Consider the following 27,322-nt stretch of genomic DNA (forward strand, 5'->3'; position numbering starts at 1 on the left):
TAAAACATCTGCTTTTAGTGATTAGAAATGACTTCACATGGTAATATTGTAAACACTTATTTCATGTGATGACAAGAAACTTTGAATTTCTCTTCTTTGAGTCAGGTCTCTGGCAGAAATGACAGTAAAAACATGTTTTTAAAAAGAATGGAGAGTGTAAAGCTTTGTTAAACAACTTAGGATTAGTTTATTTTCCCCAACACTTACATGTGCATGTAAAAGCTCAATGGATTCATTTTTGCAGGAATTTAAGATTTAAGGCAGCGGTTAAAATAATAGGTGGGGGGTTTCAGTCAATTCAATCAACATTAATAAAACTGTTTGAATTTGTGCTACTGACGAACATACAAAAAAGCTTATTTTCTAAATCATTTTTAAAACATCCTCAGAAACACTGGGTATTTGCTTTAAACATTCACAACCTAAAGTTAACAAAATTCCTATTCCATGGAAACCCCATATTTTCTTTACCACAAATCTTTCCAACACTTGTGCATATCTAAGTTAGGTTGGTAGTTTCTGAGCTGAAGTGAACCTGGCATTGGCTTTAAAGGCAAAAAGACAGGATTCAGTAATCAGATTACAAGTTGAGTTTGTGGATGTTAGACCGTTGGTCCGTTTAAGTGCTTGAGGCGAATGCGTTGGATGGAGCGAATGTTGGCGGGGCTATAGCGGCCGGGGCTGAAGTCTGGTGGGGCGATGTGTTGGGCGGGACTATAGCGGGTAGACGGAGACACCAGGCCACTGATGGGGGAGCTGGGGGTGTGAGGCAGCATCTTGTGTCGAGGTTTCACTCCAGCAGGGCTGGGCCAGCTGGGAAAACAAATAAAACCCAGTCAGTAAGAGACAATAGTGATAGATCTGCACTTTTGCAGTGACAATATTTTCATTTTTTGGATATTGTCTATGCATGACTGAGTGCTCGGCTGCTTGGGGCTTTCTCGGATGTGTATGTGGGGGCAGTGGCTGCTTCTGCGGACCCGGGGCGGCGCCTGGGTTAGCAGTAGCGATTTTTGCACACACACTGGTCTATGATGCATTGACACGCCTCGGGATGTGGGATAAAACTCGTACTGAGCTTAACTTTAGACACGTTGATCCCAAAAACCTGTTCTAGGTATTACCACTTACTCCTTCCCTCTGTGCACAGCGACCACCTTTATAGCTAAGTTTCACACTTGTCACCAGAATGGCTTGATTACACAACATAATAAGCACAATATGTTCTACTTCACATCTCACTTTAAAATAATCAATTGTTCCCCACCCTTTATATTTCCTGCCTTGAGTCTCTCCTCCCTGCTACCCTCCCCCTCCCCCACCACCCCCTCACATAGGTGTAACACTGCTCTCCCTTTTTATATCCTCCCTATAATAAAATATTTCTTACCCTTCCTTAGGGAGAGCTGGTGATGGTCACAATTAAGCAATAAATTAAATTAATTTATTTCATTGCAATAACAAAACATGCATTGCTGTCTCAAAATGATTGCACTATAGTGTTGACCTTTGACAGCATGTGCAGACAAGTGGAAAAAAAAATTAATAAATGTGTGATGCCATAGAGCAGGCTTGTCAATTAGTGCCAAATATTGTGTCATTGACCATAATTTCCTGCACAAATGCAACGGCAGAAAGTATAAAAACAAATAAAGTTAAAACAATATCGTTCAAATATAAATATTTTAAAAAATGTTGCTGTTAAAACTGTTCGGTGTTTGCAAAAATATTTTGTGCATGTGTGAAATAGTTTTGTGATTGGGGAATTTGAGTTTTCATCACTCGTTAATTCTGTACTTTGTAAAAACTGAACTTACAAGTACAAACTGTTTAATACAAGCATGAATTTTGAACTCATTTTGATGACTCAGCCATCCAAAACTTGGCTTAATGATTAGCAAACTGGCCAATCAGAAGGAAAACACTTCCCTTTCGCTCCACTCATCAATCTTACTGTCAAACACGGTGGAGCTACAGCAGAACTCAGGTGAAATAGAAATCTCTCTTAACATGGGGGTGTGAAAGTGAAGTTAGGTGTCAATTAGACATACAGTATATACTGTAAATCAATAATGATTAGTCATACTGTATATGTATTGGTTTTTGGGTGACACGCTCTTGAAATCTGAAAAAATGCTTTTGTGACAGATTATCATTGGCCCATAACATGTGGGAATGTAAGAAAAAATCTGATCTCCATTTTAATTTATAGTATAAACGTTACTGTTTCTAGGATATGAACATTTTTCTTTATGCAACAACTTCATTCTTCATTGCTATTTCACCACTCGCAAATAATTATCATAGAGTTTTATATTTTATATCACCACTTTAAAGGCAAGGTCATCCATACTAATTTACCAGTGTACACTCGTAGTATGTAATGCAAGATATACACCTGTACTGAACTGTATATTATAATAACTGTATAGGTTTACGTATGGCAAGTAAAGCAGAAAACACACTCAAGAAGAGAAAAAACACCTGTGTAAAATGAATGACAACCAAGTATGTATTCACACTAACCTCTGCATTTCTGAGGCTGAGTAGGATTTCATCATGTTCTTCCACCTGTCGATGTTGGGAAACTTCTGGGGATCGATGTCGACTTGTTCTATTGCTGACAAGACCTCTCTGTCCAGTTTAGAAGGCGAATTTCTGTAGCAAGTAGTAATCAAATACATTAACTTTATGTACAGGTACATTTATTAAAAAACCCCCAAAAAATATGTATCATAAAAAAGTTCAATATTTTTTGTCACTCGTTTCAGAAAGTGAAACCCATATATGAGAAAGTCATATGAAAGTGTGATGATTAAAGACAATGAAAACCCAAAATCCAGTGTCTCAGAAAATTAGACACTAAAGAAGACCAATAAAAAAGGGTGTTTTAAACAGAATATCGGTCGTGGTGGGGGTGGCCTGGAGCTCCTTGGCGCTGCTGGCCTGGCTGGTGTTTTGACGACGTGGATACACTGGCATGCTTTAAGGCTCAATCATACATCGGCCAGACTCTGCGCACAACAGACTCAGCGCGGACTGTCCACTCTCCTCAGAGCTTATACGTACATGCTTACGCACCGCCGCATAGTAGTTTCCAATAAAATCCTCCATTTCCCACAATTCTTAGCGCTTCTCTGTAGTCCTTGTACTCTTTCTTGTACGTGTTTTAAAGGGGTCTGTACTTTCGTACCTCGTCTGCCAGTCTCTCCTCTAAGCTCATCTTCATCTCTCCTGCTCTGATTACCAGGCTGTGAAATGCAGGTCACTGTTACATTTAATGCGGGTCGATACAATGCCGAGCAGTGTTTTATGTGACACCAACTCCGCGGAAAAGTGAACGGTCGTAAAATCTGAGCTTTGCATTTAATTGGCCTGGCGGACTCTGCTTTGCGGGTGTCCACCCGAATAAGTTTGAGCCTTCAGGCTTTGGGATAAAGTCGTTAACCTGAAATAAGTTGATTCCAAATATCAGGTGTTAACACTGCCGTCTCTTTTTTATCTTTATTCTAATATAATTCTTACCCTTCCTTAGGGAGGGCTAGTGATGGTCATAAATTAACTACGCAATAAAACAAATGTATTTATTTCATTGCAATAATAAAACACGCATAGCCGTCTAAAAAAGATGGCACTACATGTAGTGTTGACCTTTGGCAGCATGTGCAGACAAGGTGAGAAAAGAAAAAGATTTCATGGTAGATGGCTGGCGTGTTGAAGTTCACACTGGACTTCAGGCAATGTGGTTTCTGGGCCTCTCTACTCTTCCTCCAGACTCTGAGACCTTGATTTCCAAATGACATGCAAAATTCCACCATTAGTGATGATGTGATCTGCTGTCAGTCCACTGTGTTTTCTGAAGTCCACAATCAATGCAGCCACATACCAGGACAATATTAGTGCACTTCATGCTTGACAATCTTTATAGAGATGCTGATTTTACAATGCCAAATGTACTAAAACTGGTTAACTTGCCTGACCTGTATTATCAAGAGGAAGATGAGAGACATCAGAACCAGTAATGCAGATGACCTGAAGGCTGCTATCAAAGCAAAATGGGCTTCCATTACACCTGAGCAGTGCCACAGGTTGATTGTCTCTTACAAACTTGTAAGAAAACTTCTAAAAAGTATCAAAGTTTTAAGCAAACAGTGCTACACAAACCTTTGAGGCTATAAGTCAACTGGGTCAAAGTGAAACCTCATTAAACAGCCACTGGACATCAGTCGTCAGCCCACACAGGCAAGTGTGTGCGTCAGTGCACATGAAAAGGTACAAAGGATTTTTGAGGTATTCAATTGTATCTGTAAAAGCTTTACTTTGTATTTAGTAGTAGTGCTGATCTAATGGTTAAGGAAGCGAGCCTTAAACTCAAGGGTCGCCGGTTCAAATCTACTTTGGGCCTTCACTGAGGGATATTGAGCAAGTCCCGTAGCCCTAACTGCTTCCCAAGCACAACATCAATGGACTCATTTTATGTATGTACAGTACAATACAATTATTATAATAAAGTTGATTCATCACCTGTTTATCTTTATCCTAATATAGGTCATTCTCAATCTTCTTGTTGATTATAAATGTGAGTCCTATCAATATTATTGAAAGATGAACAGGTATTCTGGTCACCAATTTATTATTTCATTGTTTTTGTAGCCTTTTGTACAGTGAGTTTAATGCGGTTGTTGATCACATTGTTACGACTGCTTGTTGGACGAATGTTTGTTCAGTGCTTTAAACAAAATGGGAAATGCCACACACTGATTTCAGTGTTCATTAGTTTCCTTTGAGTGTGATTTGCTTCTAATGATTGATCACTAAGGAGGTACTTTGATGTTCATCATTGTTTAACTGGTCGTCCGTCTCAGTGTGCACATCTCTCGGTAGTATTAACTAACAACTTGTTAGGGAGAGCACGTTTTTAACATTGTTATTAAAATGCACACAATACCTAAAACTAGACCATGTACATTATTTTGTGCTTGAACTTAACTTTTTTTTTTAATAAAAAACCTTGTGTAGCAGACTAGTTGATGAGGAAACATCAGCATAGTAAATAAGGAAAATAGTCAATATCCCTTGTTTCCAGATAGCAGTCACTAGGTTGTACATGTTTGAAAAGCAAACAAATAACATGTGTGGATGACATTTAAAACATTACACACTGGATTTAAATGATTTCAAGTGAATCTTGTCTGTTTTAATACAGGTTTTAACCAAAGTGACGTCCTGCTTTAATAGGTAGGAATGTCTTTCCTATATAAAACTGTTATGACAGGATGGGCCTGGGCAGTGAAAACACCAGTGATGTGATTGAAGCAAACAGCAAATTCTATCCATAAACCTACATTTTTAAAGAACCCTCAAATATGGCTGAGTTAAAACCATTCTGCACAGAAAAGTGGGCAAAAATTTCTTCACAGCGATGCCAAATTCTTGTCATCATTATTGCTGCGGTGGGGGACACCACTAGCTATTAGTTCAGGGGGCAATTACTTTTTCACATTGGATTAAATAGGTTTGGATTTTTTTCAAGCCTTAATAAATAAAATAATTGAGAAACGACATTGTATATTTACTTGGGTTGTCTTTGTGAGATATTAAAATTAGTTTGATAATTTTGACATTAAGTACATAAAAAAAAAAAGAAATCAGGAAAAAGGAAGGTGGTACATTATTTTTCACGGCACTAAAGTAATAGAAATTTTTCATTACTAGTATATACATGGAATATGTAGGAAACAATAGAGTGCACATGGCTTAGGAAATTCATTTGAATGCATTGATATTGTAGAAACAATAAGAATTTAATTAAATACAGTACATATGCTACACCACAACTAATGTGGAGCAAATGTACCACAACTACATAGAGACCTCTCGGAAACAGGGTCCCTTAAACTCAGGCCAGCATTTTTAATTTCTATTTTTGGCACTGCAATATATCCCAGGAAACAATTTAATTAAACCTTTACTTGTAACTAATGACAAATCACACCATTACCATAATCCTGCTCATTATAATCGATAATAAATCAATAAAAACAGAAAATATTTAACTGCAATTTTTTTAAGACTAAGCAAATGTGTTTTTTCACATATTGCGAAATAATTAGGGTTTGAATTAATGAAGATATATTTATCATCATCAGGTAAATTTTGATGTTCCAAAACAAAGGCTGTTGCCATTTCTAGGTACCGTAATTGTTAGGTAACAAGTCCAGCCAACCCCAGGTCCTACATATAGGCTTTTTGACACGATAAGATAAAACTGGTTCAGGACAACATGGCGTTAAAAACGCTGACTAATTATAAAGCAATCACAGTGACCTACCCATCAATAAAAAGTCTTCTGACGTGTTGTGGCGTCCTCTGCAAAAACTCTCGTGAGTTGTCTAATGACTTATAGGAAGATGTGGAGGAACCGGAGCTGCTCAGATCTCGACTGCCATGATCCCAGGACTTAGACCTTGCACAAGAGTTATTCATTCCAGTTAGCGCCTCTCGAGTTTGACCCAACACCTTTGCAGTCTCCTCCACATCAAAATATTCCTCAGAGCTGCTGCTTCTGAGCCGCTCCTTTGTTCCTGCTCCATCCGTTCTCCAGCTTGGTTGATTTACAGCGTCACCACCTTCACTGCCATCACCCAGAGAGAGGCAATCAAGCCCACAGACAGGATCAGAGACTGAGGAGGAGCTGTAGGAGTCCAACCGCTCACTGTTCCCTCTCTCCTGACAGCTAGCAGGATTTTCCAGTGGCTCCTGCAGCGACATGCGATCAAACTCTACCATGAGATTCGAAATGGGTGACAACAGGTAGGAAGTAGCTGGTGGAGGGGACGGGGACCCCCTGTCTCCGTTCTGAGTCCTGTCTCTGGATGACACACAGGATTTGTTCTGGCAGACCATACCAGGAGAGAGGAGGCTGTCATTGCAGCAGCACAGGAAGTCCTGTTCAGCTGCCGTCTCAATCAGGTCCGCCCCACGGTGGTGGAAGTCAAGACCCCCCACTGCTCCCTTAAGGACATCTTTGGATGCAGCGGATGAAGTAATGCTGGTAAGAACGGTATTCTGCCGATTCTTCTTCTCCTCGCGGCTAATATCGTCACCCTCATCCAGGAAGGCACCGATAGAAATTGAGTTACAAAACTTTTTAGGCTTGCCTGCTAACAGAAAAAACAAACAAACTGCCAACCAAATATCTGAGAAAGTCACAATGAATTATTGCATTATTCCTGAGAACAGGAGAGTGTACCTGGAGAAGGGGTTTTAAACCTGTTGCTGGCTTCATTCTCTCCAGCCTCCTCATGACTCCATGAACTTAAGTCCTTCTTGCTAAAATACTCCTCCAGCTTATGAAGCCCCTTGGCCGACGACAAATCAACAAAACTATCCAAGAAGTCCCAGTACTCCGCCCAGGGGTGGCCCATCTCATGGGCCAAGTCTCTGTGAATGAAATATATATAGATTGTTACTTTGAATAGAGTCGATCGATTAAAGCATATTTAAGCAATATCACATGAAAGAAGCACTGTTGTTCTGTATATCAGCTTGTGTAGAAAGCATGGTACTCTGTCTTCTTTTCTTAAATTTTATTTGTGGAAATATGTCCATCTTTGCAGCAGTGTTGATTTCATCAACGACAATAAAATTATTTCAAGACGATAACGAGACTGTGCCACACCCCTCCCCCACTCACAGTCACCCGGCTGTTGTAGAGGACAAAAACTGGAGAAACCAAGGCCTTGTCCACACATAGCTGGGTATTTTTATAAACGTATATCCACCCTCCTCCGGTTAAAAAAAAGTTACGTCCACACAAAACCGCATAAATGTGCTATCCACAAGTGAATGGACGTCACTCTCTGTTGTTGGCAGCTTTATGTATAGGGGTCCAAAGCGCACTGTTATAGCTTTGCACACCTGCCTAACAATATTTAAGACCGGGTCCATGTAGAAGGCCTGTCTGGTGTGAGCCCGCCCTGTCCATACAGCAGGCCACCGGAGAGGTAGATGGCATGCACCGAGCAGCACAGTCAGAAACCCACCCCGCAACCATACCGGCCCCACAGAGCACGGCGGCACCCCCCACTCCCCAGGCACAGCGGGGCACCAGCGGGGCCGGTCCCGAGCGTCCCTCCCCGCTGCAACAAGGAGCAACCGAGCAGCAGAGGAACTAGCGCCCGCACGGCCCCACGAAACAACACCGTCGACAGGGAGGTGGCCCCAGCCCCTCCGACGAGAGAGTGCACCATCAACCGCCCAAACAGGGCCACCCCGTCAGCCACAGACCGACAAAACAGGCATACCGAAGCACCCCCAACCGGCTACCCCACACCAATGTCGCCAGCATAGTCCTCGTGACACTTGAAAACTTAAAACTCCAGTTATCTATGTCCACACTCAAACGCAAAACCAGAGTTTTCCCAAATCTTCACTTTGGTTGGAGTTTTTATCCTACGTTTCTCGTGTGGATGACAGGCCAAACCATAGAAAAATAGATTTGTTTTAGCAGATACTCAGTTACGTGTGGACGGGGTCTGAGGTGTCGTAAAGGGTATTAACGGACGTTCTCATGTGCACTTTAACTTAGTATTCCCGTAATCAATAAAATTTAAGACAAATTCAAGTTGTGTGAAGACAATCTAATTATTCTGTTATTTTACAGCAGATAAGCATTTTCATTCCACACTCGTGCATTTATAAATATCTTGAAGAAACATAAACAGAAAGCAGAGTGATGTTTAGAAGTACCTGCCCACTCTCTCCACCCCGCGGTCTGGATCAGACTTGAGAAGATGGTGGAACTCTGCTCGATCTCTTGGGGGTGTTTTCCAAGACCGACAAAAATCATCTGCCTAAATTAAATAATGAATAAAAACATTAATCACACTGTTTGCAAAGCAGATTAAAGCTGCTTAACCACATAAATCTTGTTTTTTAAACTGAATCTGCTTGTCATCCGAAGGTTGTTCTTACCCACTATTAATGTCAGTGTGACCCCAAAAACACTGCCAAAGTCACATTTCTATTGTTTTCACAGAGATAAAGTCGTTGACAAAACAATGGTGAATGTTAATATTGTGGCTTCAACAGAAACATAATACCAGCTGAAATCAGAGTGACCACATATCACAGAGAATACAGGACAGAATTGAGGTAAAGCACATCACTGTCGTATCTGTCAAAGAAAAAAACATGATAGAATGAAGTAAAAACAATTCAAGAAACCTTTCCACTTCTGCGCCATTTTGGATTCTTCTACAGGACTCCAAACCCATCAATGCAATGCAAATCCCATTTGTGTATATTGGAGTTGCAATTTCTACCTCCGACATTTGTTTGTGAGTATATCCCCATTAGTGCATTTATTAGAACAACTCTTGGATGACATGCGGGTACATAAAAAATAAGCTGTGTGGTTGTGCAGCTTTGAGCAAGAATTTCAAACTGAAGAATGCAGCTCTTAAGGACAGTAATTTGAGGTCATGTTCAGAAATATACAGTCTCGGGTTCTCACCAGGAATTTTTCACAGTGTAGGGGGATTGCGTGGCACGCAAGTGAACGCGTTGGCGCGAGTGTTGTAGGGGGTCCAGGGCTATTCTACGCAAAAAATTTTGAAATGCATAACCCGCCGGGGGCCACATTTTAGGAAATAATGCTAAAGTTTTTTTTGTTTTTAATCTTTGTTACTGCCTTACTATAAAGTCAAAAGTTATTTTTGAATTGGTAAAGGGTCATGATGAATGTAGTTAGAGTTACTTGTGCTTGGTAGATTCTCCACAAATAAATAAATAGAAACACTGTATAGACAAGAAATAACATTTGATTCAAAAGACAAATGCACAGAAGATGCACTTTTCAAATTTAAATGAGGTAATATATAGGACCCGCCGTAATATCGGGACTGTTATGGACACTGCCCCATTTTTACAACTATAGCAATTAAAAAAAAGAAAAAAAAAAAACAACAGAAAAGCCCCCTACGCTGGTTGAAACACAGAGTAGGGGATCAAAAATCCCACTGTAGAGGCCCCTACACTCAGCAGCACTGGTGAGAACCCTGCAGTCAGAAGTATACATGCCTTTGCTGGGCTTAGTGGACCAGCAAAAGCTGTGACGGTCATCATGGGGTCCACTGGGCTCCTTGTGTGCCGCTGAATCAGTGAGAAACTTTCCGATGTCTCAGGCAACCACGGACTGCTAATGATTGGCTGAGAAGAGTTATCAGTGGCCCTTAGCAAAGGAACATAGCAGCGATCTGTAAGACAGAATTTAAATACATATTTCATATATTACAAATTACATTTTTCAGACGACACTGTTAATGTTGTTGGAAAGCCGTTGTCATGCCAGAGATACTGTGGGCATATCCATGTGCTAAATACCATCTTCATGTGTCAAATTTAGCAGGAAAGTAAATGAAAACCTAAAATAGAAGAACATTTTAATTGGTAACAGCATTTGGTCTCAATGCTTATGAACTACTAGACCAAAAATATTACATCATACAACAAAACCTTAAATGTGAGCGACAAGATATTGCTATATAAAGTAACAGGTAATTATTGTAAAAAAAACTAATAAGCAGCTGAATAAAAACATTCAATGTTAAACAAACTAATGTCGCCACACCTTCCAAGAAGTCCAAGATCTTCTGCTTTACTTCTGGGGTTTTGTTCCTTCTGCTACAGATGAGCTATGGGGATGAAATAAACACAACAAAAAGTGTAATGTTAAATCTGTATTCGCCCTAAGCAGTGACTGGCAGGATGACTAAGTTCTGCAGTACTTTTTCATGTGCAGGTAGGGCTAGGCCAGGGGTCTGCGACCTTTACTCTCAAAAGAGCCATTTTGCCTCATCACACCTGGATTAAAAAAAACTTTTTAATGAAGACAACATAGTGTAAAACTTCAGTACAGTTAAAATTGTATCGAATATTTAATTTAAAACTACAGGTGTAGGAGAAGTTAATGGTCTGTAGATGTTTCAGGAGGTGGCAGAGTTATTGCACAATGTGATGTATTTTTAGGTTGACAAATCATTGTCCCGTGATTTTATTTGGTGTCAAAATCATTAATACCTTCTGTAAGAAAATAATTACTTATTTCAATATTTTTCAAAGCTATAGGGAGCCATTGCATAAGAGTCAAAGAGCCACATGAGGCTCCAGAGCCGCAGGTTGCAGACCCCTGGGCTAGGCAAATATGGACAAAAATGTAAGTGTAGATATTTTACTTAAAATGGTGATACATAAATCTCAATATTTATTTCAGTCTTACCAGAAAGAGGATCCAGGGTCAAAATGACTGGTGCAATATGCTACACATGCACTTTTATTAACAGCCAACTACACAATATCCATTTCTCGTGCTCATTATGTTTTTTTCTCTCAAAAGCATGCGTTAGTAAAAAAAACATGTGATTTTAAGCAATTATGAAATTAGAAATAAATAAAACGGAAAAGGAATTAAAATCGCAAAGAGTCTCTCCAGTCTCAACATGTGTGTCAGTATCTCTATTAGATAAATCTCTTCAACAATCTGGATCTATTGTTCTGTATTTGGGGGGCTCAGCTTGGTAACACATCCTTGTTATAGTGTCAACATTTTTAACAAATACTTATCTTTACAGTGTACATGTTCAAATGGAAAGTTAGAAAAGTACAGATTCCTCAAATTCTTATTATTTCTGTATTTCTTTGTCCAGTAGTTATTTATTTTTGAACTCTTCCAGAAAAACTGGCTATGATTATTATTTACTGATCCACAATTTCTCTAGCATGAATGAAGCAGATTCAATTAATTACTTTTAACATTGTTTTTTTGTTTTGCTCGTGTTTTTTTTTTTTTTCTTTTCTAAATGAAGTCTGACCTTCAGTTCTTACAGTTTACACTGTTATCTTATGTTTATATTTATTTTTTGTTTCTTACCATCTGCTCATTTTATTGAGTTGCTGCAAAAATGAATTTCTTCTCTGGGGATCAATAAAGGAATACTGTATTCTGTTTACTTCACCTTTAAGCATATGTGGCTACAGATGCACAAACTGCTTTTCTCGTGTGAATCCACGCTGCTTGAGTTTTGCAACACATTTGCAGGCGTCTGTTGCAGAACAGATTTGTGTCTGAAGAAATGACCCCCACTTTTTAAACTTCATTTTATTTTGTGCACCTTTGAATTTTATATTTCCGTTTATTTCGTAAATGTGCATGTTTTAAGAACATACAGGTTTTCATATTTGTGTGTCCTCTCTGTACAACTAACATCCTTGTCTGTAAAATATGTTGAAGTGATTAACTCCACAAATGGCATTTAGACATTGTAGTTTAGCAGATATATTTTACTCGTTCTACTACTTATTGGGACAACTTTCTTCCCATTAAAATACATTTCTATTTTCCCTACATAGTTGCTCATTACTGCTCCCATGGACATGTTTTTTCTTTGAAAATATAACTCTTTAATTTGATATGATACGTGGTATAGGATGACTGCTGTATTTAACACCAAATAAATACAATTCAATTAAAGAGTAACTAAACCCCAAAACCTTCATATTTGGTAAGAAGCAGTGGCGGATGCTTTAAGACTACAAGGGAACCTCAGCTTCCCCTAAAATCAGTGGTCAAATATGTAGTGTTGTGTGTACATTTCATTGACTAAATATATGACAGAACACATGTATGTTTAGTTCAGAATCAGCTTCTTATAACAGGAAACTGACAGTGACAGCGTGACGTTCTTCATTCACTACCGCAGCGTCACAGTGTTAATAAACAGTGGTGAAGTTCAGCTTCAATTGAATTCAATGGGACAGGATTTAGGGGTTGATCCACTGCAGTCAAACTAGACGCTCATTGGATAAATGCTCGGTTATGACGCACTTAGTCCCGCCCATCGGACGCCGGGCTTCACAGGAGGTCTATGGAGCAGTGGGCTGGATCTGTCTGTTCCGGACGCTGGAATAATGGATGATGATTGGATGATCTCTCTCAGGCTAATTCAATTTTGATTGACAGCGAAATGAGCCAATCAGAGAGTATGACGTTGTAAACACACAGGCGGGTTTTTCAAATATTTCAGTCCGTTGCTCTGTGTTGACACGGAGACTTTGCTGATCCTCTCATAGCGAATTAACTTCTGACAAACCTGGTGTTTGTGGAGACTGTTACTGCTTGTGTTGTGAGACTTTTGACCAAACACTCACACTCCAGCGCGCAGCAGCTACGCGCGTGCATGCGTGTGCGCGCGCGTGCGTGTGTGATAATCTACAAATAGTTGTTGACAACAAAATGTGAATTCTACTAAAATTCACATTTAAATAAACAGATAGGTAGGCAGAAAATGAGCTTCCCCTGCATGAAAGACCAGCAGCCGCCACTGGTAAGAAGTAGTGTTGATCTCTTGACATTTTAGTCAAAGTATTAAAATGTGGCTTATTTTGTTGTAAAATGTTAGAGTGACGGCCCGCTATGGGTTGAAACCCAGCTATTACAATGAAATGTTGCTGTTGGCTGAGAATGGTAGTTTGTGACGGTGGCTTCTTACATCACTAACAGGGACTGTTGGCTGCTATAAAACTAGCACCTGTGGACTCTGCAATCTGTGGCAAGTAGGTTGGATTGAAGGACTTGTGAATAGAGCGCTTTAGTGAGTATTGAGCCGGTAGTTAACATAAATTGTTCAAAATCAAGGCATTCAAAAAAAATTTCCCTTTAGTGACTCTTCAGTCAAAATCTGAGGTTGAGTTACTCTTTAAATTAACTGTCCCATAATAGATTCTGCATGAGGTCAACAATATCTAAAATAGCATAGAAAAAAAAAACAAAGCCCTAGTAAACTTGCTCTTTTCCAACTTTACTGTACACCATCAAGTTATCAGTGTCCTACCTCACTGGGCTTCAGACCATCCTTGTTCTTACAGTTCTTGTCAATGTCAGGATGAGTGCACAGGACATTAACCACATCTGGGCACCCAAACTTACAGGCAAAGTGAAGTGACGTTTCAAAACCCTGACAAGCAGAGAAAGCATGTCATTTGATATATAAAATTATTGATTTGGACAATTTGCAGTGAACTGACGGCCTTATCTGGAGTATTGAGGTAAAGGTCTACAATGTAGCGGATCCGTTTCTGCAGCATGGCGTCCTGGTCATCTGGGTACATAAGGCGCATGAACTCAGGGTTTTCCAAGGTGTCCAGTAAGAGCTGTGCAATTCCTGCCTGGTTCTCCTTTGCAGCCACATGCAAGACATTGTACCGGCAGCCCTCCTGAACTCAAACAACATAAAAACAGAGTATGGATGATGAAGATTTTTCCTTTAAGTCCTTTTAAACAGTAGTGGATGTTAGAATATGTACAAAAGCAGCTTCTGGCCCCACGTTCAGTCGAGATTTAAATTCCTCCCACATTTTATTTTTAATGAGAGATGCTCAATTTACAGCAGTTAGTGATTCTAGTGCACAAGTCAACATATAGCAAGCTTTAAAAACAGCTCGTACACACTTAAACCAAGAATGACTTGATACTGGCATCAAGTCAGATACAGGGATGTGTACTCGTTCAAACACAAAAAATAAGAAAATGCAGTTCTTCGGTGAAAAAGCAATGCTGCTTTGTAAAAAAATTTGTGCATTTCTGGTACAAAGTTAGAAAGTTGGATAAGAAAAAACAACAAATCTAAAGCAGACACGGATGATGTGTTCCAAAAAGGATGGTGAAATAACACTTGACTTGAACAGTTAAATCTCTGGATGAGTAGTCCTCATTTGTAATTAAAAATACATTTCAGACAAACTGCAGCATCACATCTAGCTGGTGTTATGTTTTAAATGGTGACAAATTTCTTAGTGTTGCTGTTTGCTATAGTAACAGTGTGAATATGCAAATAGTGTGTCAAGCTCTTTGTCACCTAAAAAACACACATTTCACAGGTACATAGAGTCCCCACATCTGCTTTAATTAGGAATTGAATTATCGCTTCACATTGTCAACTCTTGTTACTTGACTGTTTTATAATTGCAGTTCTGAACAATTGAGAAAATCTCTCCCTTAATAAAAAAAAAAAAAAAAAAAAAAAATCAGTTCTGCGGAACAATATTACCACGCCATAAAAACAATGTCAATCAACTCGCTGCCATAACTATGGCTAGTGGCTGAGCCGACGTGTTTCACATGTTGTGGAACGGTCAGTGAATACAATGACTCCAATTATGCTGCCAATTTATGCATAAATTTAGTTGAACTGATACAGGGTAACTAAGCAGTGGTGGCAATGATTACAGGAGTGTAACCGGAGGGTCCCTGGTTCAAACCTCAACATGGGGAATCGCTATGGGCCCTTGAGAAAAGGCCCTTTACCCGAACTGCTCCCGAATGCTGCAGCCTCAAAGGGGCAGGAGCCAGTGCCCTCCTTGTGCCAGTCCCGTGCCCAAATAAATGCAGAGGGTTGTGTCAAGAAGCGAATCCAATGTAAAAATCTATGCCAGTTAGTCATTCATATCATCAATTTGCTGTTGCAACCCACAAAGGGAACAGCCAAAAGGAAAGACGGTGACAAGGAAAATCTTTATTTTCTCACCTGGACGATGGTGGGATTATCCCCAGAGCCAATTAGATAGCGCGGGTTGCTCCAGATCAGCTCGAAAAAGGCCGACTCATCACCTCTTTCCACAGTTTTTCTCAGTTTTGAAGTTAGATCCTGTGTGCGTGGGCTCTTAAAACTGTTAGCCCGCTCTCGGTTGATTGCATCAACCTCCATGTTATCTGGGGTGGAAATAAAGACGAGTGAAGAAAATTACTGCAAATAACATTTAAATAGGAACTATAGTTACCAAAGAAAAAGAGAGTTACATAGTTTGGCTGGCTGATATTAATATACAATGTATTTTAGTGTTAAAAATAACAAATGTAAAACAATATTGCATTTACTGACCTTTACTAGGAACCAGGCCTGGTTTAATAGGAGATATACAGGGAGTTGACCTGCTTGGTGAAGGGAAATAGTCCAACATTCCCAGAGCAAACTTCTCAGCATCTTCACGTTTAGGAAATGCTTTGAAGCGGGCTCCCTTTATCATTTTTACAGCCTGAAGTGCATCTTTCTTTTCCGTGTACACATGTACTCCCTCTACAAACGATAACAGAGAAACCACAAATATAACAAAGGACCTTATGGTTTAATACATCAAGCATCCATGTTTTGTGTAATAGAAGTCTGACTCTATACTAGATGACTGTCGGATCTGATTTGTAAAATATCAAAAAAATAATCAATATAGTTACAATAATATTAGTTCATATTTTGCAGATATATTTTGTAAGTGCCCAACAGTGGTGACAGAGCTGCCATGTATGGCTTTTAAGGCTGAACAATTAACCTTAATCACATCCATATTAAGGCTTTCACTACTGTGATAGCCTAACCTCAGATGCTGGAGGTTTTTTCTTCAGTCTCCATCATTTGAGTGATAAATATGTTCACCAATCAGAATTGCAGAGAACTGCCTTCCTGGGCTGCTGGCCAATCAGAGATGGTTACAGAACACACGCTTGTATGCTCCGCAGCGAGTCTCTCTCTCTTTTTGCTGCAGCGAGTCTCTGAGTGCGCTAACAACTACACTAGGGCCTTATAAAATCCACGTTAATAGAATCACGAAATCGAACAATGAACACGGAATCTACTGTTGAACGCGGAAATGGACAGAATCGTGTTTAAACACTGTCACTGTGAGGAAAAGAATGTTTTTTTTGCAGAAACATTCTTGCCACTCTCATCCTGGCCACTTCAAACACCACCTAAACACTGTCTAATCTGGCCAAAAACTATGCAAATCATCAGTGACTCCTAAATCAGAGCAGACCAGTGACCTCTTAACTTAACGTGTGTGTGAAGCTCCGTCCATTCCTCATGTAGCGCTGCTGTGCTCCGTGAGAACATGATCAGCTTCACCTGCTCAGAGCGTTTAAACATCTCATCAGAACGACAGAAGATCTGTGGATAAAGTTGTTCTGTTGTTGTGGACGAGTCCATGAATACCAAGGATAGTAGAGTCTGAAACATCGTAGATTATTGATAACTTCTGATACTTTAAAATATTCTGACCCCTAGTGGTGAAAAAACACTTCTTACACGTGATGTGTCTCACACATTTATTTTTATTTAATCATTACGATCTGGAATGATGTCATCAGGATCATTTAAATTAGGTTATTTTAAATAAAGTTGATCAAAACGTAATCAATAAACCTGATCAGATTCAATAAACCATTGATCCCTGAGGGGAAATTGAGTGACATTAATGCTGCTCTCATACGTCTTTATATGACATGAATAATTAAAAAGGAGCCATCAGAATAATCCATGTCACTACAACTTATATCTACCTTTTAATTATATCTTACTCTTTATTTTAAATTACATTTTTATTTTTGACATACATTTTTGTTTAATTATAGTTTTCTTTTTTATTGGTATTTATTTAGTTTCCTTGCTGTACAACTTATATTTTCCTTTTAACTGTCTCTTTATTTTTGACATTTTTGTTTAATTATGGATTTTTTTATTTACGAGTATTTTGTTTCCTCACAGGAGTCACAGGAACTAATGTTTTCTGAAAAAATTGAATAATATTTCTAAAATTGAAATAAAAAAATGATGTGGAAAACAGAATTTGGAAAAAAAAATAAAATAAAACGCATATGCATTTAAATGTATAAAATACTTTTAAAAATTGTAAATCGAATCCAAATCGCAATATCTGTCAGAAAAATTGCAATTTTTTTGTCAAAATTGTGCAGCCCTAATGACACTACTAAACAACCACTGAGAGCAACTTAGCAACTTTTTTCACACAGGCAAATCCTAGAGTGGTTTAACAGCTCTGGGGCCTCATTTATGGTGCCTAACTCTGAATCTGGCGCACGGACACTTTGGAGACACGAGAAAACGACGGTGCCGATGGTGAGGTGGTGAACTAGACTCATCTCATACGTTTAATGTGCTTACACATCAGTTATAGATCCACATAATCAAACCCAAGCCTGCTGCGTTATAAATGTGAACAGTGAGCCATTAGATCATGTATTTAAATATGCATATTACTGCAAAGCTCAGAGTGAAAATTAATACATGTACCATACGTGAACTGTAAAATGTGAACACAATCGGACAAACTTGGCGCACTGTGTGATCAACACATGATTCATGTATCCTGACGCACAGCAGTGTCTGCGTGTCTGTAACAGACTGCAGTGTCTGTGGAAAGCCGTTTGACGCTTCACCAAGCTGCGGAGCAGTGAGGTAAGCTGTGCCCGTGCTCTGTTGCGCCCCAACAACTTCCCAAAATGATGAGTTTAACTGCAGCAGTGTGGGCTCAGGTGTTTCCCGTAGCAGATACACTAATGGTGCGTCTCAGATGCTTCTTTTTACCACTGTCACATTTTACATCATTAACTGCAGTGACGACTGCTGTTAATAATGTCTTCATCTCTCACACGCATCTCTTCCTTGTTCTAAAACTGCTTTTCCTCGTCACTTCTGTCACGAATGATCATAGAATCACTTTGGTCAGCAGTTTATTTTACTGCAAAGACCATTCATGAGCTTCTTTGCATTGATCATTTATAGTAGAATGTGAACATGTCGAGGAAGGCATATGAAGTTAATTCAACTGCGCCAACTTCTAGCTGGGCTGTGATTTATAAAGTGAAATAGTGCATGCAGGTGAGCTCTGCATTGTTTTATAAATCTGAATTATTTTTTTTGGCGTAGCAAATTTTCAGATTTTTGAGGCTACTTAATGTTTTATAAATGAGGCCCCTGGGCTTTTTTTCCTCAAAAAGTCTGCTTTGTTTGGCCCAATGTGAATATTCAACCAAAGTGTAAAACGTCAGAAAAGCTAATTCAACTTCCATTGAATTGAATGGTTTAGGAGCGTTTCCAATTAAATTCACAAATCAGATGGAAAGCGAACTGACCAAAATGCTGCAACGCAAGGTTAATATGCAGACTTGAAGCAGTGATGAGGGGAAGGCCTGCGCAGATGTTTGTACAAACTGACCGGAATTATGAGGTTTTACCACGTTCAGCTGAAATAAGATGCGTTCGTGACGTCTTTAACAACAAAATTTGAGAATCCACACAACTCTGTGAAACACTGAGCTTTGATGTTTTTCCCTCCTGTTCTTTTACTGCTGTAAATCGTATCCATGCAGTACGATTGAGTACATCAAAAACATATAAATAAATCTTGCAACTGATGAGGTTTTCCTGTTAGTTTGGAGGGACTCTGATAGTTATTTGAGAACATAAACTGAGCCAAGTCAGCTATTCTCCTGAGGCCACACAAGCTCTCCATTAGAGTCTTTTCCCCCGTGATCTAATGTAATCTGATCTTACTTCTAATTAGTCTTGCTTACCATTTCGAGTTACAACGTCCTCCGACAGTGGACATACTCCATAATAAAATGTTGGGGACTCTTGTGCTGGCATTGAAGGAGTCTGAGTTTTGAATTGAATGATGCTGTGGTCAGTTGAGCTGTTTGAAGATGTCGTCATTGGCATCTCCACTTCCTGTGGAGGGTTGAGGCCCAAACCATATCCGAAATCCAACTCTTCTCCAGCAGATGCAGTCGTTATCACTGTTGATGTAGCACATGTCGCAGGTATACATTTGACCTGATTCGAGGAGGTGTCAGCTAAGGAACTGCTGTCAGTTTCAGAGTTGCTGCTGTCTGGTCCGGTCAATGCACGAGCCAATTTCCTCTCAAACGTGGCTCGGGTTGTCTGCGTTATGGGGCCACACTTGAGGTCTGCTCGTGCAAACTCCTCACGCAGTTCATCTGCACTCAACTTCCTCAGTCTGCTCAGGACTGCTTCCATGCTTCTGCTCCCTGCAACATTCACACACAAATACACTCATTATTGTTTTTATTTTTAAACCTATGGGCTAAATCCCACCCACATCCATAAAAGCTTTCATAACATTAAATTAATTCTATTTGACACACCTGTTGGTATCTTTAGCATCTTTCATAACACTAAATTTACATTGACATTTAATCCTTTATTAGATTATAACATTACCATTACATTGATACTAGGGTAGCCCCCATTTCATAAATCTGCTGGAGACAATCATTTTCACAAACTTAAACAGAAAGCCTAATTTCTTGTATTTGCCCCAAAACTCTGCCAAAGTGACTTCCCAACACATTTCTGTTGTTTTTTCAAGGTATGAAAGTTGTGGAAAAACAATGGCAGTTGTTTATTTTTAAGCTTGCATGGAAAGATCTGAATCTGGACAGAATTTGTCTTGTGGAGTGAAGTGAAATCACGGAAAATACCGGAAATAAATTAAAACAAAAATGGTGTCAAACAAATGACAGTCCTCATTGTCTGGCAAATAACTCAAGAAATCAAGGTAAGAATGAAGGGAAAACATTTTTTTGCATCCGTCTACAGGACTCAACATTCCACAATGAAATGTGATTAACTTTTCCGACAATGTCAACAAACCAAATGTTTACAGCACGCTCCTGGGATGATTTCACGTTTGTGACCCCAGGCGATGCAGCAGTAGGACAAAAGAATGGATTATTGTCTTAAATGGACTGTTCCTGTGGTCAGAAGAGGTGAGGAGGAGAAGGAAGTGACTTTCCAGCTCCGGTGAGTGTTTGAAACATCTGACTGATTTACTCTGCTGCCGCTGGTGTGATTAACACACACCCTAAAGCAGCGTTTGTCAGACTCACAATCACAATAGCCACGTGTTTTAGTGTAATGTGCAGTTTTTTGGCTGAAAACTAGGAATGTAACGATTAACTCAACTTTTTTTTTCTTCTAAAAAAAAAAAACTACTATTTTTTTTTTTATCTTTCATTGTCAAAAGAATCCCTTGATAAACTATGCAAAACAATGCAATTTGATTAAAAATAAATACTGAATGAAATAAATAAAAAAAATGTACAAATGAAGAAGCCTATTCATTTAAATTCTAGCACTACAGTAAACTATGCAAAACTGCATAATATTTCCTTTTATTTTTAAAAGTGCAACTGAAAATGTATTTAACAATTGGACTTTAAAACAAATCCCATATCAGAAAAATAATATAAATAAACTATGGCTTTCATTCTCTCTCTTGTTTCTCCCTTTCCTCTCTGTGCCCCTCTTACCTTGGATTTCACGTTCTTTCATTTCCGATATGATACCAATATTGCAGCCTTGCATATCGGCTGATACCGATATTGATCCAATATCAGCATGAATCATTCATAATTTTTTTTTGTCTCTCGCTCTTTTCTTTAATAAAAAATTTTTTACTTATTTTGTAGTATGGAATGTTAGAAAAGGCTTGAACAAGTGATGTTACTCAAACAGAGAACAATAGTCAGCAACAGTAGGTATGAGAAAACTGGCCATTTATTATTTACCAATTGGTTACATAATTTTTAACCTTCAACATATCTACAGTATTCTACAATTGAATAAAATAAAACAAAAAATAAAAATCGGAAAATCCGGAAATTTGTATCTGAAATCTGATATTCATTTTCAGGCTAATATCGGACCGATATCTATTAACAATATCAGATCGGGACACCGCTAACCTTTACATTCCTACTGAAAACAATAACAACAATGTGTGAATTGCAAAAGACATATGCTATGGTAATCAGCTGCTGAAATGCCACACACCAAACACAGACGCAGTATAATAAGTGCAAGCCAGGCCCCTGAGGCGTAAAGTCGTCAACTACAGACATACCTACTCATGCATATGCATGAAGGCCAAAAATGGCCTGTTTTTAGAAGCGGTCATGAAAGTGACTTTTCAGAGGGCTATAACGGAACTCATTTAGCGAATGCGATCGGTAACTTTTTGAAACTTGTAACTCGTGCAATACCAGTAGAAACCACCAGTTGCTGGAATCAAGTGAAAGACACGTCATCTTTCCTGCTCTGTTTCACCAGGCAGGTGATATGCAGGTTGGTGTTTCATTTAATGAAGGTTGATGGGAAAAATACTTTTCACTAAATTGGCCTGGCCCACCCGAGTATGTTTGAGCCTTTCTCTAAGCAAAAATAATCAACTAAATAAAACAATAGAAAATGTTTAAATTAATCAGTTGGGGGCTCCCGTGGGCATAACAGTTCCGATATTACTGAACAAAATGTTATTTCTTGTCTCTACAGTGTTTCTGAGTATTTATTTGTCACGAACCTATACCAAGCAAGAGTAACTCTCAAACTCCATTCATCATGACCCTTCAACAATTCAAAAATAAATTTTGGCTTTAAAGTAAGGCTGCAAACAAAGATTTCAAATAAACTTTAGCTGTACTTTACAAAATGTGGCCCCCAAAATGCAGGAAAGAGTGTTTCAGAGGGTTATTAATTAGCTTTATCCGTCATTCGGGTCCTTGCAGGAATTACAGAGCATTGATACCTGAATAAGCAGTTTTCACTTATTTTGTTTTGCAATGGAACATTTTTTCATCTGACAATTAGAATGGCGCTTGATTCAAATTATGTCAATTTCAGCACTCAACAGTACATTACATTTTCATTGGTCAATTCAGTACATGTTTCACTGAGATCCCCTGAACTACATCGCGACTGTACTTGATCTATGTTATAAAGATCATTACTTGGATGGGATTAAAGCAGTGCACACATAAAATTACACATGTTGTTATGGCTGTGGAGAACCTGCTTGGAGACTAAGAAGCGCACAGAGCACATGGAGATGGACAGCACAGCAGAACAGAGAGAGAATGTCAGGAACAAAACATTAAACAATGTTGACATTTACACAAAGAGATGCATTTGTCACTGTTTACATACTTTTTTGCAGAACTGTCAACCTCAGTGGGAAAGTCTTTTTTACTGTTAAATATATATTATTATTATAAAGTGTATTTCTTTTAAATCATTACTGTGTGTATTTTTGTTGTGCGAAAACGGACGTTATTTGTTTTATTTTATTCAAACAGTACTTTACTTAATAAATGCACACAATTTCTTTTCACTCAATTTGTTTGATGCTATTGATATTGTGGAAAGTGAGTTAAAAAAGGTGCCTCTGTGACATTTGGCATGTGGCTTTAACTCATAACTGATTGTTTTGGTTTTTGTTAAGGGTTTGCCTCTGAAAAGCGAAAGCTATAATATTTTGGGGGAAAAATCACAGAAAAAATATCATTATACACTGATTATTGACAGTCTGGTTCTATTGCAATTATCAAAGCATCATTTTAAGTTATTGAGATATATATTCGGTATTGTGATGTGGCTTGAAAATAGTGATATTTTAAAAAGGCCATATCGCCCAGCCCGAATTCATTGGCATGATCATTTCTTTCGGTGTTTCGACTTTCGGCCTTGGTTTTCTTACTTAGGGTTTCGGCCAAGAATTTTAATTTGGGTGCATCCCTACTTAGTGATAACTGAATAGTTAACCATCTCCATCAGCAATACATGGTTCTGTTTGTTTAAAAAAAAATGTAGGGCGCTATAATTTCCATGTTACCGGAATCACTGAATCGACTGTTGGAATATAACGGAATGTGATGGAAGCTGTTATGTGTCTGTGAGGCTTCGCCTGTTTCTCGTGAAGCGTTAGGGCGCTCTGTGAAAATGTGAGCAGCCTTCATCAGCTTCACCTGCTCACAGTGTTGGAGCAACAACATCTCATCAGTGCTACAGATCTGTGGGGAAAACTTGTTTATTGTTGTGGAAGAGACCACAGATACCAGGGAGGGTAGATTCTTAAATGTCATAAGTTCATAAAAAACTGTAAAATATTCTGTCCCTTAGTGGTGAAATAACTGTTGCATCCTTGTGTCCATTTATTTTTGTGTAATCCTTACAGTCTGGAATGATGTCATCAGGATCATTTAAATAAGGTTAATTGAAATTAAGTTGATCAAAACTTGATCAATAAAACTGCTCAGATTCAGTAAACCATTGATCCCAGAGGGAAAATGGGTTGACATTAATGCTGCTCTCATACATCTTTATATGACATATTTATAAACAATTATAAATAATCAATGTCAGCACAATTCATTTTTTTAATTGTAGCTAACACATGGTTTTAAATTACATTTTTATTTACGACATAGATGTTTGTTTACTCGTGGTTTTCTTTCTTTTTCCTCCCAGGAGTTAAAAACGAATATGTTCTGAAAAAAATTATGAATATTTCTAAAACAAAAACAGAATTTAAATAAAATCTTTGTGGAAAACATGGATTTTGGATTTTATAGGGCCCTAAAAATTCCATCTTGCCATGTGGCATGACAAGTGACCTTCAAAAGCCATCTATGCAACCAAGCTGTGACGGTGAGAGACAGTCAAAGATCATATTTAATAACACTATTTTTCAGTAGTCCAGTCAGTTATAGGCTTGTACATTATCATTTAATGCATACATAAATGAGGTGAAGGTAAACATTTTTAATTTGTTTTATTTTACTTCATTTTAAATTGTGTAATGTTGAAATGTTAATGCTATATTTTTAAACTGATTTATTCTTTGAACCGTTAATAATTTAAGAATTACATTGCCATGATTTTAGTACTGAAGTGCAGATCAGGCTGCAGTTTTTCATCCGAACCCGACCATACGTGTCCAAACCTGAACCAACCCATCAGGTATCCATCCTCTAGTTCAGGGGTCACAAACCTTTCTGAAGCTTTGAGCTACTTCAGAGCTAGTGAATAGTCTGAAGGGCTATCATTTCAAAAAGCACTTATTTAATACAAAAACCTTCACTTTTTCCCTTTAAGTTGCAACATGCAACACTTTGTTTCTCCTAATTTATACAATTGTTTCATTTTCATTAAGTTTCACAGGAAATCATCATGTTCCTTATTTACTAGCCACTAACAATTTTGAATAATGGTGAAACATGTAACATGTTAATTTAACTATTATGTAATATTTTATGAAAATCCACTTAAAAAAAACAAAACATATCTTTTCACAGCCATATACAAATCTGTGACACTTGAAAATGTTTGTCACAATATTTCAGTGAAAACAGACATTTAAAGATGGGTAATTTAATACAAAAACGTATAATTTGCAACAGTACAGTAACTCAACTAATGCACTGACTACATCTGTCATTTGTGTGTATCTGTAAATCAGATTTTAGGTAGAGCTCATTGGTGATGAGAGCTCCAGAACAGGCCTGAGGGTACCTCACATGGTTCATGTGGGCTACCTGGTGCCTGTTGGTGACCCCTGTTCTAGTTAGTATACAGCCGTTGCCATAAATTCAATAATTGGCAATATAATTTCTTTTCTTTCGGTGTTTTGATTTCCAGCGTTAGTTTCCTCATTTTTGGTTCTGGCCAAGAATTTTCATTTTGGTGCATATCTATAACAAATGCACACAGGTGCTGAAGCTGATGTCATTAAGCCAGTTTGAAGCTGGGACATGAGGAAAACAAATATGCAGGCATGTAACAATATATGGGGGCTGGAAAAATGATCAAGTTCACTTTTATTTACCATGCAGTTAATTGATTTATCGATTATCGTCCCTGGCCAATCACCACTACCTTTTGATCGGCATTTGGTCTGATTGTCAATGACAATCAATAGATTAAAAAAAACACACACACAAAGTTGAATTTTGATACCAATTCAAATCAAAATTACTAAGTTATGTATTAAATAAGTAGATAACATGAACTGGAAGATAATTAAGTTACAAATCTGTTTTAGTCAAGTAGTTAGAAACCTTTTTTATTTCAAACTACACGAATCAATTGACTGGAATAAACAGTCCAAAGTTTTGAAACCATATTTTTAAGTAAAAATAACAGTGCAGTCAAACAGAGTGCATGCCTTGATAACTGGACGCATATGGTGGTCAAAATATTATGGTTGTACACACTCCGTGATCTTCATTAACATCTTACAAACCGAAGCCTACACAGGTCTCTACTTCTCTCTATGATCGATACACCATCAATGACACTTGTGTTTGGCTAACATGTGCTAGCTTGCTTTGCTAACCAAGTAGCTAGATATTGTGTCCTGCCTCACTAAACTACCTTTTCTCGGCGCACGAAGAAAATGCAACGATAAACACGCACTCACACGTTTGACTAAACATTATTATTTTTTAAAGCAAACAAAAAACTCTAAAAACTGTAAATCATTACATCAGCATGCCGTCACACCCAAGTGTAATTCGCGGTGCATCTGCAAAAACTATTGACTAAATGGAGCGGCGAGGCCGAGGGAGACGCGTTTATATCTAGTATAAGAACGAAAAATAATCATACATACCGAAGAACTTTTAAGGGTGCTCGCCGGGTTCAGCGAAATCTTTAGTTTTACGCCGGCAACCTCTCGGTAGCACCAAAACAGGTGAAGGTATGAAGATGCCTCATTGTTTACAACGTGTTCTGCGCATGTTCCTCTTTAAGGGATGGTGACTGCTGCCTGTTCGACGAGATGGAGAGACGTCACTGCCACTAATCCTTTCATGGAGCGGATCCAGAGCCGTAAAAGAGAGAGAGAGTTACGTCAACTCCGTTCACTCCAGTGGTTCGTTCGTTTTTTTTTTGTTTTTTTTTTTGTTTTTTTTTTACAGCAATGGCGGCTCAGGGAGCCTCACAATTGTTCCCGGAAGTGAACAGTTTACTATTGTAGCCAATGGAGCTGGAGTGGATTAGACGGTTTGTGATGCACTTTATTATTATTATTATTATTATTATTATTATTATTATTATTATTATTATTATCAGCGTATCTAAATCCATTAACGTGTTTATTAAGGCATGTTAGTTAATTATCCCCCACGAAACTAGTATTTTTTTGTTTTAGTTTTTGTATTTTAATTTTTTTATTACTATTATAATGATCATGTTTTTTTCATTGTGAGATAAACTGTTGTTGTTTTCACGTTCAAAAGAAAAAGAAAAAAATTCTAAATACTTCTTAGAAAATTAAGGGATCATTACCAGATACACAGCGTTTACTTCACACAGTTTTATCTACCCACATAGACTACATATCTTCTTTTTTATTTGTTTTTTTTTTATCAAACAAAAAGCTTTTCAATTGTGTTATTTGTGGAAAAAGTGCAAATTTAGTGTTTGAATATGATCGCCTCACATATTTTTTATTGTTATAATCCTGATTATAATCCATTTCTTTCTCCTCTCTGGTTCGGTTGGGAAGCCGTATATTTTCACTCACAAGTTATGAATGTTTCTAAATCTGTTAGACATTTTTTTGAGCTTATCTTGGTACATAAGTGCATAGTAAAAAAATTTATGTCTATTTTTAT

At 38.2% G+C, this 27,322-nt stretch overlaps 1 protein-coding gene across 2 annotated transcripts; it reads right to left on the minus strand.

The window, feature by feature from the left end:
• Positions 1–167: 167 nt before the first annotated feature.
• On the minus strand, positions 168–26,710 carry ankle2 (ankyrin repeat and LEM domain containing 2). 2 transcript variants are annotated; one of them, XM_028456863.1, is made up of 13 exons: positions 26,317–26,710; positions 19,424–19,897; positions 15,939–16,133; positions 15,585–15,769; positions 14,086–14,274; positions 13,893–14,015; positions 10,634–10,697; positions 10,084–10,259; positions 8,752–8,855; positions 7,253–7,443; positions 6,332–7,160; positions 2,527–2,658; positions 168–813 (listed from the first exon to the last, which is right to left on the minus strand). In XM_028456863.1, exons 2-13 carry the CDS (start codon positions 19,884–19,886, stop codon positions 603–605), a joined length of 2,862 nt encoding a protein of 953 aa, XP_028312664.1. In that variant the 5' UTR covers positions 19,887–19,897; positions 26,317–26,710; the 3' UTR covers positions 168–602. The 2 variants fall into 2 exon arrangements, with proteins under 2 accessions (XP_028312664.1, XP_028312663.1); XM_028456862.1 differs by having other exon boundaries at positions 6,332–7,163.
• Between the last annotated feature and the right edge of the window lie 612 nt (positions 26,711–27,322).

This window comes from Gouania willdenowi, chromosome 9 (assembly GCF_900634775.1).
Source record: "Gouania willdenowi chromosome 9, fGouWil2.1, whole genome shotgun sequence".
Taxonomy (NCBI): domain Eukaryota; kingdom Metazoa; phylum Chordata; class Actinopteri; order Blenniiformes; family Gobiesocidae; genus Gouania; species Gouania willdenowi.

What these genes read in the sequence shown, in the direction of transcription:
- ankle2 (XM_028456862.1), bottom strand. Translation starts at nt 19,886, where the DNA reads ATGGAAGCAGTCCTGAGCAGACTGAGGAAGTTGAGTGCAGATGAACTG. An exon ending in GTTTAAAACCCCTTCTCCAG is followed by an intron (nt 7,164 to 7,252) that starts GTACACTCTCCT and finishes TTTTTCTGTTAG; the next exon opens with CAGGCAAGCCTAAAAAGTTT. An exon ending in TCAGCCTCAGAAATGCAGAG is followed by an intron (nt 814 to 2,526) that starts GTTAGTGTGAAT and finishes TTGTTTTCCCAG; the next exon opens with CTGGCCCAGCCCTGCTGGAG.